Source organism: Epinephelus fuscoguttatus, linkage group LG11, assembly GCF_011397635.1.
Source record: "Epinephelus fuscoguttatus linkage group LG11, E.fuscoguttatus.final_Chr_v1".
Taxonomy (NCBI): Eukaryota; Metazoa; Chordata; class Actinopteri; order Perciformes; family Serranidae; genus Epinephelus; species Epinephelus fuscoguttatus.
In genome coordinates, this window is record NC_064762.1 from 31716574 (window position 1) to 31729253 (window position 12680).

At 41.1% G+C, this 12680-nt stretch overlaps 2 protein-coding genes across 4 annotated transcripts in view; one reads left to right on the top strand and one right to left on the bottom strand.

The window, feature by feature from the left end:
• cfap61 (cilia and flagella associated protein 61) overlaps positions 1-5143 on the bottom strand; it is a 48839-nt gene extending 43696 nt beyond the window's left edge. For 2 of the 3 annotated variants that reach the window (XM_049590077.1, XM_049590079.1), the window contains exons 1-7: positions 4718-4875; positions 4444-4597; positions 2878-3028; positions 2541-2617; positions 1548-1615; positions 1335-1455; positions 740-869 (exon numbers count right to left, since the gene is read on the bottom strand). In XM_049590077.1, coding sequence (XP_049446034.1) covers positions 740-869; positions 1335-1455; positions 1548-1615; positions 2541-2617; positions 2878-3028; positions 4444-4586 — 690 coding nt within the window. In that variant the 5' untranslated portion in view covers positions 4587-4597; positions 4718-4875. Of the gene's footprint in view, positions 1-739; positions 870-1334; positions 1456-1547; positions 1616-2540; positions 2618-2877; positions 3029-4443; positions 4598-4717; positions 4876-5136 lie in introns of those variants that run through there. The other variant, XM_049590078.1, reaches the window with a different exon arrangement.
• Positions 4936-12597, top strand: crnkl1 (crooked neck pre-mRNA splicing factor 1). The gene is made up of 14 exons (XM_049590080.1): positions 4936-5117; positions 6175-6327; positions 6689-6780; positions 6878-7036; positions 8355-8521; positions 8673-8851; positions 9320-9490; positions 10004-10195; positions 10386-10445; positions 10559-10639; positions 11125-11364; positions 11544-11645; positions 11793-12041; positions 12197-12597. Exons 1-14 carry the CDS (start codon positions 5070-5072, stop codon positions 12590-12592), a joined length of 2289 nt encoding a protein of 762 aa, XP_049446037.1. The 5' UTR covers positions 4936-5069; the 3' UTR covers positions 12593-12597.
• Positions 12598-12680: the final 83 nt, after the last annotated feature.

Here is a 12680-nt window from a genome sequence, read left to right on the forward strand (position 1 = left end):
AACATATTCAGACAAAAAGCCCAAAATGCTTCAGATGTCTGGACACAATATGTTCAGTGAGAGCATGTCTTGGCCAAGTATCAGCTCGTATCTGCCATATGCCGCCATGAACACATGTCAGCCCGACTGGCAGGGAGGGGAGAGAAGATCTGTCGCCTCTCAGATCCCGGGGGAACGAACCCCAGCAGGGTTTCTGACAATCAGTCAAAGCATCATCAGTGAGCTGCTATAAAGTATGGATCGGAAATGACTGGGGAACAAATCACATAACTCACATAAGATCTGACAAGAAGGAGGGATGAGCACGGGTTAATGGTTTCTCAATTTAAAAGCGTCTGACTTTTCAAAACTCTGTGCTCTCCCTTGAAAGCCAGACTCCACTGACAGAAAAAGAAATTGTACCTTGCTAAATACAGGAGCTGCTGGTCTACCGCTGTATCAACTGGTAGTTTGATGGTGTTATTGTGTGACCTTGGTGAATCTGACCAAACCCTTTAAAATCTGGCTTTGAGGAGAGCAACACATAAGTTTCACTTCTGGTTCAGTTCCCTGTCAGAAAGGGGTTACTGTTTAGAGAGTGCTGAGCATATGACTAGATAAATGAGACTGAGATTATACTGCAAGAAAAAAAGGTTTCTTCATGGATTCAACATAACACTGGATGAATAGATATACAAAGAGTTATCAGGGGGATAAAGTATTCCTTTAAGTGAGGAAAGGGCTAAATGGTGGAACAAACCTCATAAACAGCAGTGTGATTTTCCTCGTTCTGTGCCTCAATGAGTTCTGCCAGGAAGTACGGCTCGTCGGCTGACAGATGTTTTGTCTGCTCTGCAAAAAGGTGCATGATGTCATCATGATCTTCAACCCTATAATGTACAAAAAGAGGAGAAGCCGACACCTTAAAGCTCCCACCAATCAATATCATTTATTTTACAATAATAGTGCTTAACCCACTAATAATTAAGAACAAGTAAGCAGCTCCTCAACACCTTTTAACCTCCTTTAGATCAGTTTTAGTTTTACAGCACCTATGTCACTTTGTTGGGGAGTTCTTCTGCCCCCGAGTGGCCAAAAAAAATCAATTAATGCAGCTTTAATTTTACCCAGTTAGAGGACAACAGATCCACATCCACTGAATTCTCACAGTGTGATTCCAGTGAAATGTGGGCACAATACTTGACAGTTGTTTCATTTTTGAAAGGGCTCTGCTAAAGATGAAGGTAAATCTCAAAAATCTTGTATGCTTGTGCACTTTATGTATTTGAGCTCTGGATAAGTTTCACTGTTTTCCAGGCAGATACTGTTAGTGGGTAGGAATCAGTTGAAATCACCTGGCTGGGCGGATATGAAGCCTCGGACAGTGCTTTTGTCTGTGGCAGATGAGTGCTAAGCATTGAGGCCCGGGGTCAGTTAGACGCTGCAGTGGCTCAAACATTTCATTTAGTGCCGGCTCTGAACAAACAGAAATCACAAGACTCAGTCTCTACAAAGTATAGCTTTTGAATTATTGATAACTTAACAATGAATTGGCAGCAGCTCTTCACCTAAACCACCAACGTTTGGGGTGACCAAGCAGATGTACTCAAGCTCTGAGACAGCATTAAAGACAGCCCTGTCAAAAGAAGCATAGCAACAGGGAATGATAATTTGGCAGACATTGCATTAAAGGAATAGTTCAGATAGGGTGCTTATCTCATCTTATAGTCGGTATATGTCTGTCAGCATGCCCCCAGTTTGGAGAAGAGGCAGGAGCACTGACATAGAAGCTAAGCAACGCATTGCTGTGGACAGGGGCAGCAACAAAACCCTCTAAAAAGTCCCACTTAAAAAAATCTTTATCAGTTCCAGTGTATGCTGTATTTAGAGTATTTTCACCGTTTTACCTTTCCATCAGGCAGCCTGTTCCAAAAGGGAATCTGCTGACCACTTCAGCAGCTCCTGTGTTCAGCAATGTTAAATCACTTTTTTCTTAATGAAGTCTGGTTTTGAAGAGAGCGATATAATGGCCTCAGTTGCCCGTTAAAAATCTCTAACAATGAGGTAAAGAGGTGAAAATATTCTAAATATAATGTACGCATAAATTGATTTGGGTGGCTAAAATACATGGCAGAACATTGCTTAGCTTCTGTGTTTGTATCCAGCCTGCTTCTCCAAACTGGGGGCAGCTGACTGACATCTACTGTATGTAATACACTAACTTTACATGAGTACCTCATACAAGCCCACTTCAAAAGATCCAAACTATCTCTTTAACCCTTGCAAATCTACTCTGTGGTTGCTTCTAACCAAAGCACTTTAGAGAAACTACTGTTTTTAATATTCATGACATTTGGGAATTGAACCCCGACACAGCCCAGCTGTCTATAATAAATAATCATAATGATAAAATAACAATAACAATATGAAGCAAATAAGGCTAGATTTTACAATGTCTTATGGAATTACAGGAAAAAATATTCTAGATAACAATACTGCAAACCCTGACAGTTTTACTCCACTTTTAAAAAGGGCATACGGGCTACCCTTATTTTTCATACCTCATTATTTCCTTTACACTTGCTGTGGTGAAATCATGCTGTGCCACAAAAAGGTGGAGGAAGAGTGTGTTCAAAGGCTGCAGAAGAAAGAAGATTTAGCCAGTTTTCTCCAGGTGTCGGTTCATTTTCTTTTTCACCTGATCTAAAAATACACTTACTTCAAACTTCAAATAGTGACAAAGTATGAGCATGACACCAGGTTAGCTCTGTTGGAGCTACAGATTCATGTGATTATGGATACCATTACAAACTACTGTAGTAGCACACTTAAACAGTATATACAACTCTACATCAGCAGCTCTTTGCAGAATCATCTGAATTCACGAGTGATACGCACTGTGCATTTTTCAACACTGAAGTGTTTCTGCAGGAAAGGTTCCCAGTGAGCCTGATCCACCAAGTCACCAACAGGGTGATCAAAGAAGGAAGCGTGGGCCAGAACGTCATCCTTTTCATTGGCCAGAGTCACAGCCAGATTGGCTTTCTCTCTGGAAGGTCCATGAGAGCAGAGACGAAAGAAGAACCAGAGGATGATATTAAGATAACAACATTTACTCAGTGACTGTTTACAAAAAGAGAAAAGAATACTCCATGTATGCCATCATAGTACTGATGGAAGTGAGGCCTGAGGCTGGAGGTCTGCAGCAGGACACTGTTAGACATATGTGAACTTGTTGCTTTCTGTTGTCAAGTTTAGCCATAACTAATCTGACATTTCTGTTGTACTTAGTTTATGTACTGTGTTGCTTTGCTAGCGTCTATAATAAACCAAATCTACTGGCAAAGAAACTAAACAATGTAATGTTACTGCTGTAGACAGGGGTTGCAGCAAAACGTATTTTAGCTATGTAAAAAAATCATTATCAGTTTTAGTGTATGCTGTATTTGTAATATTTTCACTGCTTTGCCTTACACAAGAGCTGACTGAGGCAGCTGCAGACCAGCAACTTTATTGTTCTGTGAAGTGTCTGTTGGCTTTGAGATAATGGCTTCAGAGATGGCTCCTGTCAAAGGAGGCTGTCTGATGGTATGGTAAAGCAGCAAAACATTTCTTAATAGAGCTGATATTGATTTTCTTAGGTGCCTAAAAACAAACTAACTGAGGCAGTATTTGCTCACACGTTTGATCACACTGGATTTTATGTATGTGACGGGGGGTTTCTACTCCAGTATGTAGAATTTAGTGGAATCTAGTGGTTTGGTAGAGGTTTGCTGAAACTTCTTATGTGTGCCAATTACTATGCTGAACTATGCTAGCTGATATGAAAACGTGAATGAGTGCCCCAGGGATGATGGTTTTCTGTAGGCCAACGCCGAAGTTAGCGTCACACTGGTTCCCTTGTCAAAAAGCCTATGGGATTTTTCCATTGTATTTTGGATTACTGCAAAAAAAAATAAGCTCTGTGGCAAACAAACATTTACACGTTTTGCTCAGATAGATTATCTTTACAAATAAATACCACTTAATGGTTACCAAAGCCTAAATGCAATCACCAGTGGTATAAAGCTAAGGTTAGGCTATAAACAAACTACACTACGGTTGCATGAACTTATTTCAGACATCTAACCAAAAACCTATTCAAAAAACCAAACATGGCTGGATCCATGGAAGAGAAGCTGCTCAGTGTAATGAAAACACAGCAGTTCTTATTTTCAGTTGCCTATAAACTAATGAATACATTGTTGTGAGTATTACATACCATTTCAGCCAATAAATGCCTCTAAATCCTGCACACTGTACCTTTAACTAAATTAAGAGTCTTTGGTTGGTTGGTTATGGTATGTTTGAGCCCTAGAGATGACAGCTTATGTTAGCTACTTGTCTAGCTTCTTGTCTAGTGCATGGCAAATCTCTATAAACAAAGCGTTTAAAATAAATGAATAAACAAAAGCTTTGTCTTACAGAAGATGAATTACATTGACCCTTCCAAAAACCGCCAGAGCTGAGGGGCCGATGAGGCTGTCAATCCCCTCAGCATCCGCCGATTCGCTCCTTCTGACGGTCACAGTTTCCTCTTGGCCGCTGGCTGAAGTTACAGTCCTCATTTTCACTTGGACTGGTGAAAGACAGAGAATCATTTCAGCCAAAACCAAACAACAGCAACAGCAGTAACAACATCTCAACATTAGCTAGTTAAAGCGTCAATGTTAGCCAGCCCAGAGCAACTGGTACTCACCTGTCACGGATTTCTTTATTCTTATTTACCTTTCTATAGCTTGCGGGTCAAATTAGAAACAGTAAATCTGTAGGTCTATAAGAACTGTTAGCAAAGACACTTTATAAGTTCATAAAGTACATAAAATTTTTTACCATGGGTCTCTGCAGTTACAGAGCACAAATTCTGTAACCATAGTAACAGAACGCCGTGGCTGGGGCGACAACTCGCAAGGCATTGTGGGTACTGGCATGGCGGCTCGCGCTCGATGGGGCCATAACGTTTCGTTACCTGTGTATAGTTTTGTAGTTGTTGTGAAACGTTTGAAGTAATTTTGGTAGCGTAGTTATTTGTTTAAAACCTGCCCGCAAAAATGGCGTCCACCGCGGCAGGCAAACAGCGGATACCGAAGGTGGCTAAGGTGAGAAAACAAAACTTACTATAACAGCCATGAGCTCCTGACGTCGGCTAAGCTAATGCTAACAGACAGTTAGCGCTAAGGTTCAATTGAACATCGCGTCAGATAGCGTTCATCTTTGCTTTAAATTACCTAATAAATACGTACAGCATTCATTAAATAACTATTCTAGAGTATTGGTGGCAGACTGACCGGAACCAGACAAGCTCGACAACAGCTAACGCTAAATTGACTTTCATATCTAAGCTAACGAGGGTTGTACTAGCTGTTGTGTTCCTCAACCATGCTACGCGTTGTTTGGATTTTTGTCTGTGAGTGACACACTGGCGTGTCCCCTCTCTGGAAACTCATTTGACACGTTTGAAAATGTTTTGCACTCATTATTGAGACATGGGCTTACACAAATATATTTAAAACGAAAACAAAAAACTAAGTTGGTTGCATGGTACATGTTGTACTAGTAGTAAGAGGATGAGTAATTATTTATACATAGGGAGCCATGCCCACATCTATTATAATGCACCTTAAATGCCATGGTAGTGGAAAAACAATTTGTTTAAACGAAGATATCATCATCATAAAGTGCATTGTCTCCCATTAAAGTTCTATAGTTATGTCTCGAATAAAGAGTTGAGCTCCACACAGCTTAGGACAGATAGTTATCCCTCTCTAGGGAAACAATTAACCTCCTTGTATATGGCGATGGTGTCGTACCTGAATATAGTGCATAGAAATATTAGAATTAGCCTAAATTCTGTGTCGCATATGTTCCTACATTATAGCTGCATTTAGATATTTCTGTCGGCTTAATATTATCTACTCCTACTGCATAAACACTCATATATGCATCACATTAGGTACACCTTTCTTCTTTCCATATTTGTACAGTACTACACATAGTCATAATTTGCTCCCAGTTACCTCTAAAATGATCCCAGTTGACTTGACCAAACATTTTCTGTTAAATTCCTGTTTTGTGTTGACTCAAATTTGCTCTGCCACTAAGCCACCGACGCCCCAGAAGCAAAATCATGTTAAACAAGTTCTTTTTGTATTTCAGGTGAAGAATAAAGCTCCCGCAGAGGTTCAGATAACTGCTGAGCAGCTGCTGAGGGAAGCCAAAGAGAGGGAGCTCGAACTTCTGCCACCACCACCAAAACAGAAAATCACTGATGAGGAAGAGCTGAATGATTATAAGCTCAGGAAGAGGAAGGTAAGTGCTCACATCTCATCTTCTCCCCCTATGGCATGTTCTGATTTCAATGTGGCGAATTTCAGTTAGCAGAAATGTGAAATCTCACCCTTGACTTTGAAGAAAGTGTTTTCTACTCACATTTTAACATCGGTACTCGTCCAATGCAACATACAATTTATTTAAAAGTTTGAGGTACAAGATCATGTGATTATATTTTCATTTGAGGACCTATTTTTGCTCAAACACACATGTTATGGCTTTAATGAAACATGAGTAAACCATAATGTAATAGGAACAAAAGCACCACCCTGAAAAAGATTATCCGACAACTTAATAGTTTTTTGACTTCTTGTCAAACCATTGCCTGCTTTTCATTTAGGGGTTTGAGGACAACATCAGAAAGAATCGCACTGTCATCAGTAACTGGATCAAATACGCACAATGGGAGGAAAGCCTGAAGGAGATCCAGAGGTATTGTGCCCTGTAGCTGTGAACCTAATTTTCCTTCAGCAATCCCAGATGTCTCTGCCATTTAGTTTTCTCTTATCGCTGCTTCCTCTGGTTTCAGGGCTCGTTCCATTTACGAGCGAGCGCTGGACGTCGATCACCGCAACATCACTCTGTGGCTGAAGTATGCCGAGATGGAGATGAAGAGCCGGCAGGTGAACCACGCCAGAAACATCTGGGACAGAGCCATCACAATCCTCCCACGAGTCAACCAGTTCTGGTAAGAATGACATTTGGGTGTGGAATGTATTTCATGAAGGAGCAAACAAAACTAATAATATTTGGAAGTAGAATTTTGGTGAGCCACTGTGTAAAGCCAGGTATCCTCTCATTCTTTAATTGGTATGCGTTGCTAGGAAACTGGTGATTAGCTGCTAACATTACAGGAAAAAAACACTTTGGAAAACTTGGAAAAGCTTCATACCTGATGTGACTGTAATGCCTGGTTCACACTACACAACATTTCTGTCAGTTCTGACAGTAAATATGTCATATTAGGCGATTGTGGAGTCATAAAATCATGCCGTGACTTGGCCGACAGACATGACACACTACACGATGGTCCACACCAATCATCACTGTCTTTCACGACGTGGGTGATGTCATCGGGTTATTCTTGTCCTATTTTTATTATTATTACTATTATTTCAGTCACTGTGTCTGTTCATGTGCCAGCAGAAATGTTACTGTTGTAAAAAGCGCCACCAGATGTCAGGAGCTACATTTGAAGTACCGTACACAAACATACAAGTCACTGAATCCTCCACAACAAGTTCCTGCAAATGTTTCACAATTAAAGCCTATTTAGAAAATGAAGGGATTCTCGCAACCAAAGTTATAATGGACTTTTAATTTGAAACAGATACAGGAAGTGTTGCGTTTAAAATGATGGCGTGATGCATTAACTTTATCAAGGCCAACTGGAGCGGATAAAAAGTAAAAATATAAAATATCGAGGAAATAATAAATAGCTGCCCATTGAGAAAGTAGTCTCTTTCAAATGAAGCTTGTAGCCTCTGCAGTTGAACATAAAAGCCACTATTTTTTAATTTATTTACTTTATGTCCGTCCCCATTATGAAGAGGTAACATTCTTTGCTAGCTTGATGCTAATGGCAGTACTCTCCGGGGTTGATAAAGTGCCTCTGCTGTTTCACACCATAATTTTTCCCTTTTTACTCTGTGTGGTAACATCCCTAGAGAAAATATTAAAAAAGCTAGGGTGTTGAAGTACAGTTGTTCCTACTGGTCAAAGTGACAGCTGTGATGAGAGCAGTCGTGAACAACAAAAAAGAAAATGAAACATGCTAGACTTTCTGTTGGAACGTCCTCTAGTATAACACACTACATTGTCGTTCAAGATCCGAGCCGACACTGTACATCACTGCGTCGGGCTAGAATCGGTCTGATTTGTGTAGTGTGTACTTAGCATAAAGTTATGATGGTAAATCTCTGGTGTGTGTTCCACTGTTTTTACATGGCTATCCAAATATGTACCTTGTGTTAATTTTTTTTTTTTTTTTTTTTGTCTTATAAAAGGTATAAGTACACCTACATGGAGGAGATGCTGGGGAACGTTGCCGGCTGCAGGCAGGCGTTTGAGCGTTGGATGGAGTGGGAGCCTGATGAGCAGGCCTGGCACTCCTACATCAACTTTGAGCTGCGCTACAAGGAAGTGGACAAAGCCCGCACCATTTATGAGCGATATATCCTTTTGTTGGTATTTTTATGTTTTGTGTTCTGAGGATTAATCCACCGAGAGGAGGCTGTGGTGATAAGCCAGTGCACAGTGGTTTATGTGACAGTTCTTGTGTTTTGTCATGTTACTTGTGTGAAACCTCCTTAACTCCACTGCACTTGTCATCGTTCACCCTGAAGTGAAGAACTGGATCAAGTATGCTCGCTTTGAGGAGAAGCACGGCTACATCGCTCACAGCAGGAAGGTGTATGAGAGGGCGGTGGAGTTCTTCGGAGAGGAACATGTGGACGAAAACCTCTTTGTGGCCTTTGCCAAGTTTGAGGAGACACAGAAAGAGGTTTGTGCAGCCAAGGACAGTACAAAACCAGCCTGTAACAGATTAAATCATTTCATATTAGAGCCTCAGTCATTTGGTTTCTTGTTAAGCTGGAGAGAAGTGTTCAGAATATTTAAAACCCTTTTAATACTAATTGTCAGCAGTATCAGTACACAGGCACCAGCTTCACTTACTCACGCTCTCTTATTATTAATGTTTACTATGGTCATTTTGCTGTTCTTGACAGTAACCAAGAAAAGAGTTTTTGTTGTTAAAATATAGCCTTGTTACATTTATATTTTGATATGCCAACATTCTCGGGGGTATCAAAAATGGCATTGAATATCAGTATTTTTCAAGGTATTGTATTGGAGTTATAAATTCCTTTATCTTGACAGTACTACCAGAGAGTTAGTAAAAATGTTTGTATCCCTGTCCTTAGATTGTGGTGCTAGCTTGACATTGTGTTTTGTGCACCTTCTTTTACAGTTTGAACGTGTGCGGGTGATCTATAAGTATGCTTTGGACAGAATCCCTAAACACCAGGCACAGGAGCTGTTCAAGTTCTACACAATGTTTGAGAAGAAGTTTGGAGACCGGAGGGGAATCGAGGACGTCATTGTCAGTAAACGAAGATTCCAATATGAAGAGGAAGTCAAGGTATTTATCATGGAAAATCAATATGGCAACATTCAGGTTTTAACAAAAAATCTTGCTCTTTGTCTTTGATTCACACGAATATTTACTTTTTATGCAGTTTAACATTTAGATCAGAGATTCACAGTACTAAGCCAGGTGGTCTTTGAACATGTTTTCAGAATCATCAAATTATCATGATATAAAAAAAAGTATTTATTTGTTTTACAGAGGGCTTCTTCAACAAATAATATTTTCATTTATAAATGAATGAAATCACTAAGACTATAGAAGTGTTACAAAAGTAGGCTACGTCAGATTATTCTGAGAAGGTCCCTGGTATATTCTCTTTCTTGTAAGGGCACTGCTTTAGTCCTTGAGTCTTATGGCCACATTACATGGGACCTGGTCATGGTGCGACATGTCTGCTGCAGCATGCCCACAGCAGCCCGAAGCTTCTCTCTTCAGTCTATGTGATTAGCGAATGGAAAAAGTTACTTCCTGTTCTCATCATTGACGTTATTCTGTTTGTGTTAGGCAAACCCACACAACTATGATGCATGGTTTGATTACCTCCGCCTGGTGGAGAACGACGCTGACCCTGACACAGTGAGAGAGGTTTACGAGAGAGCGATCGCCAACATCCCCCCCATCCAGGAGAAGAGACACTGGAAACGATACATCTACCTGTGGATCAACTACGCACTGTACGAAGAGCTGGAGGTCAAGGTGAGGTTATCTACATTTCACAGTCATCATCATGATCACTTCAAGAGACCGATGCCTGATGACTGACCTGCTGACTCAGTGTGTCTCAGTAGCTTATTTATAATTAATTAAGATGCCATCTCAAAGAATAACAAATTAACAAAAAGCTGTGCTTATGGCGTTGGAAACATTTTTGTTCTTTTCTTGTCAGGATCCTGAGAGAACGAGGCAGGTGTACCAGGCCTGTCTGGACCTCATCCCACATAAAAAGGTAATTCAGTCACTGTACTGAAAACCCAATGCAGATATAGCTGATATAACACTACAAGTCTTGGTACTGTTGTTTCCAGATTGTGATCATGTTACGTCATGTTTTTGTTTCAGTTTACGTTTGCTAAGATTTGGCTGCTCTGCGCTCAGTTTGAGATCAGACAGAAGAACCTGCAGGGAGCCAGAAAGATCATGGTAAGAGTCATCACAACTGATGAGCTTTTAAAATGTACTCCTGTCATGTAGATCAACACAGCGTGCAGAACAGTGTTATTTAGTTAATTTAAAGGTTTATAAGTGGCTAACACGTTCTGGTATTAGCTGTTTCATCTACATTTTCCTTTATTTAACCAGGTTTACATTTCATCGAGGTTTAAATCTATTTTTTAAGAGATGCTACAATAAATACCAAACAGCCAACGTACACAGGCTTCCCTAGTTTTTAATTTTGAGGAAAATTGTCACATGCTATGAAATGGCACAAAAGTGTTAAAAAAATAGTTTATAGTTTAACAGGTATGAGTTTCCAAAATGTTTAAAATAAGGCAAAATAGTACATTTAGAAGCAAATTCTCAAAATACTAAAAGGCACAATCAGGAAACTTTACAAACACTTCCTGCAGGTGAACTCAGTCTGACTGCATCTGTTATTTCCACCCATCGTTGTTTCTCTTGTTCAGGGCACAGCGATCGGTAAATGCCCAAAGAACAAGCTGCTGAAGGGCTACATCGAGCTGGAGCTGCAACTGCGCGAGTTCGACCGCTGCAGGAAGCTGTACGAGAAATATCTTGAGTTCAGTCCGGAGAACTGCACCACCTGGATAAAGTTCTCAGAGCTGGAGACGATTCTGGGAGACATCGACAGAGCGCGCGCCATCTTCGAACTCGCCATCGGACAGCCACGACTGGACATGCCAGAGGTATCATTTGCAGTTTTTGTCATCCATTCATTCTTTTTTCTGTCAATCTCATCTTTCTTCCATGACTGAAAAGCATTTTCTTGGTGAGGGTCTGTAACTTTGTTTCAGACTGATAAGATTAGGCTAAAAGGGCTCAGGTTGGTCTGCACATAAAAATCATGTGTCTGTAATGTTTTCAGGTGCTGTGGAAGTCCTACATTGACTTTGAGATCGAGCAGGAAGAGTTTGGAAACACCAGAAACCTTTACAAAAGGTTGCTGCAGCGCACCCAACATGTCAAGGTGAGAACTGCATCATGGCTTTTAAAAGAAAAGCTTTCCCAACTAAGATCTGAATTCACACTGGTCCTAATTTTTCTTAACCAATCAACCAAACATTTACTGCTCTGACTTTTTATCATCGCCCTCCTCTGCCCTACTCTCATGCAGGTTTGGATCAGCTACGCCAAGTTCGAGCTGTCCATCGACAGCCCCGACAGGCTGCAGAAGTGCCGGCAGATCTACGAGGAGGCCAACAAGAGCATGAGGAGCTGTGAGGAGAAGGAGGAGCGGCTGATGCTGCTCGAGTCCTGGAGAGACTTTGAGAAGGAGTTTGGCTCTGACAGCACCATGGAGAGAGTCAGGAAGCTGCTGCCAGAGAAGGTGAAGAAGAGGAGGAAGCTGACGGCAGAGGACGGGGTAAGAACTAGACCAGCTTACTGGTTTGTTACAGAGCAGTGTAACTCTGTAGCCAAATTCAAATGTTGATGACCCGCTGCTCAAAATAATTAGTTGCAGCCAGTCCAGTCACATGACAGTCTCATAATCTCCATCTTCTGTCCTGATTCTTTCAGTCGGATGCAGGTTGGGAGGAGTACTACGACTACATCTTCCCAGAGGACGCCGCCAACCAGCCCAACCTCAAACTGCTGGCCATGGCAAAGATGTGGAAGAGGCAGCAGGTAGAGGTCGAGCCTGAGAAAAGTACAGAAAAATCCCCCGAAGCGGCTAAAGAGACGACATCACCATCGTCTGATGAACCTGCAGCTCCTACTGAGAACCTGCCAGAAAATGACTTGGACAGAAACACTGTGACTGAAACACAGCAGGAGACAGAACAGACATACGATGATCGAGATGATGATGATGATAGCAGCAGCAGCAGCAGCAGTAGTAGTGAGAGTGACAGTAATGATGAGGATGAAGGTGGAAAGAAAGAGAGCAAGAGCACAGATGAGGATAAAGATTAGATTGATGTTTTGGAGGAAGGTTTCCCCTCAGATTTTCAGGGTGCCGTTTATCCTGGAATAATTTTTCTACTGATCTGTTTCTTTTTTT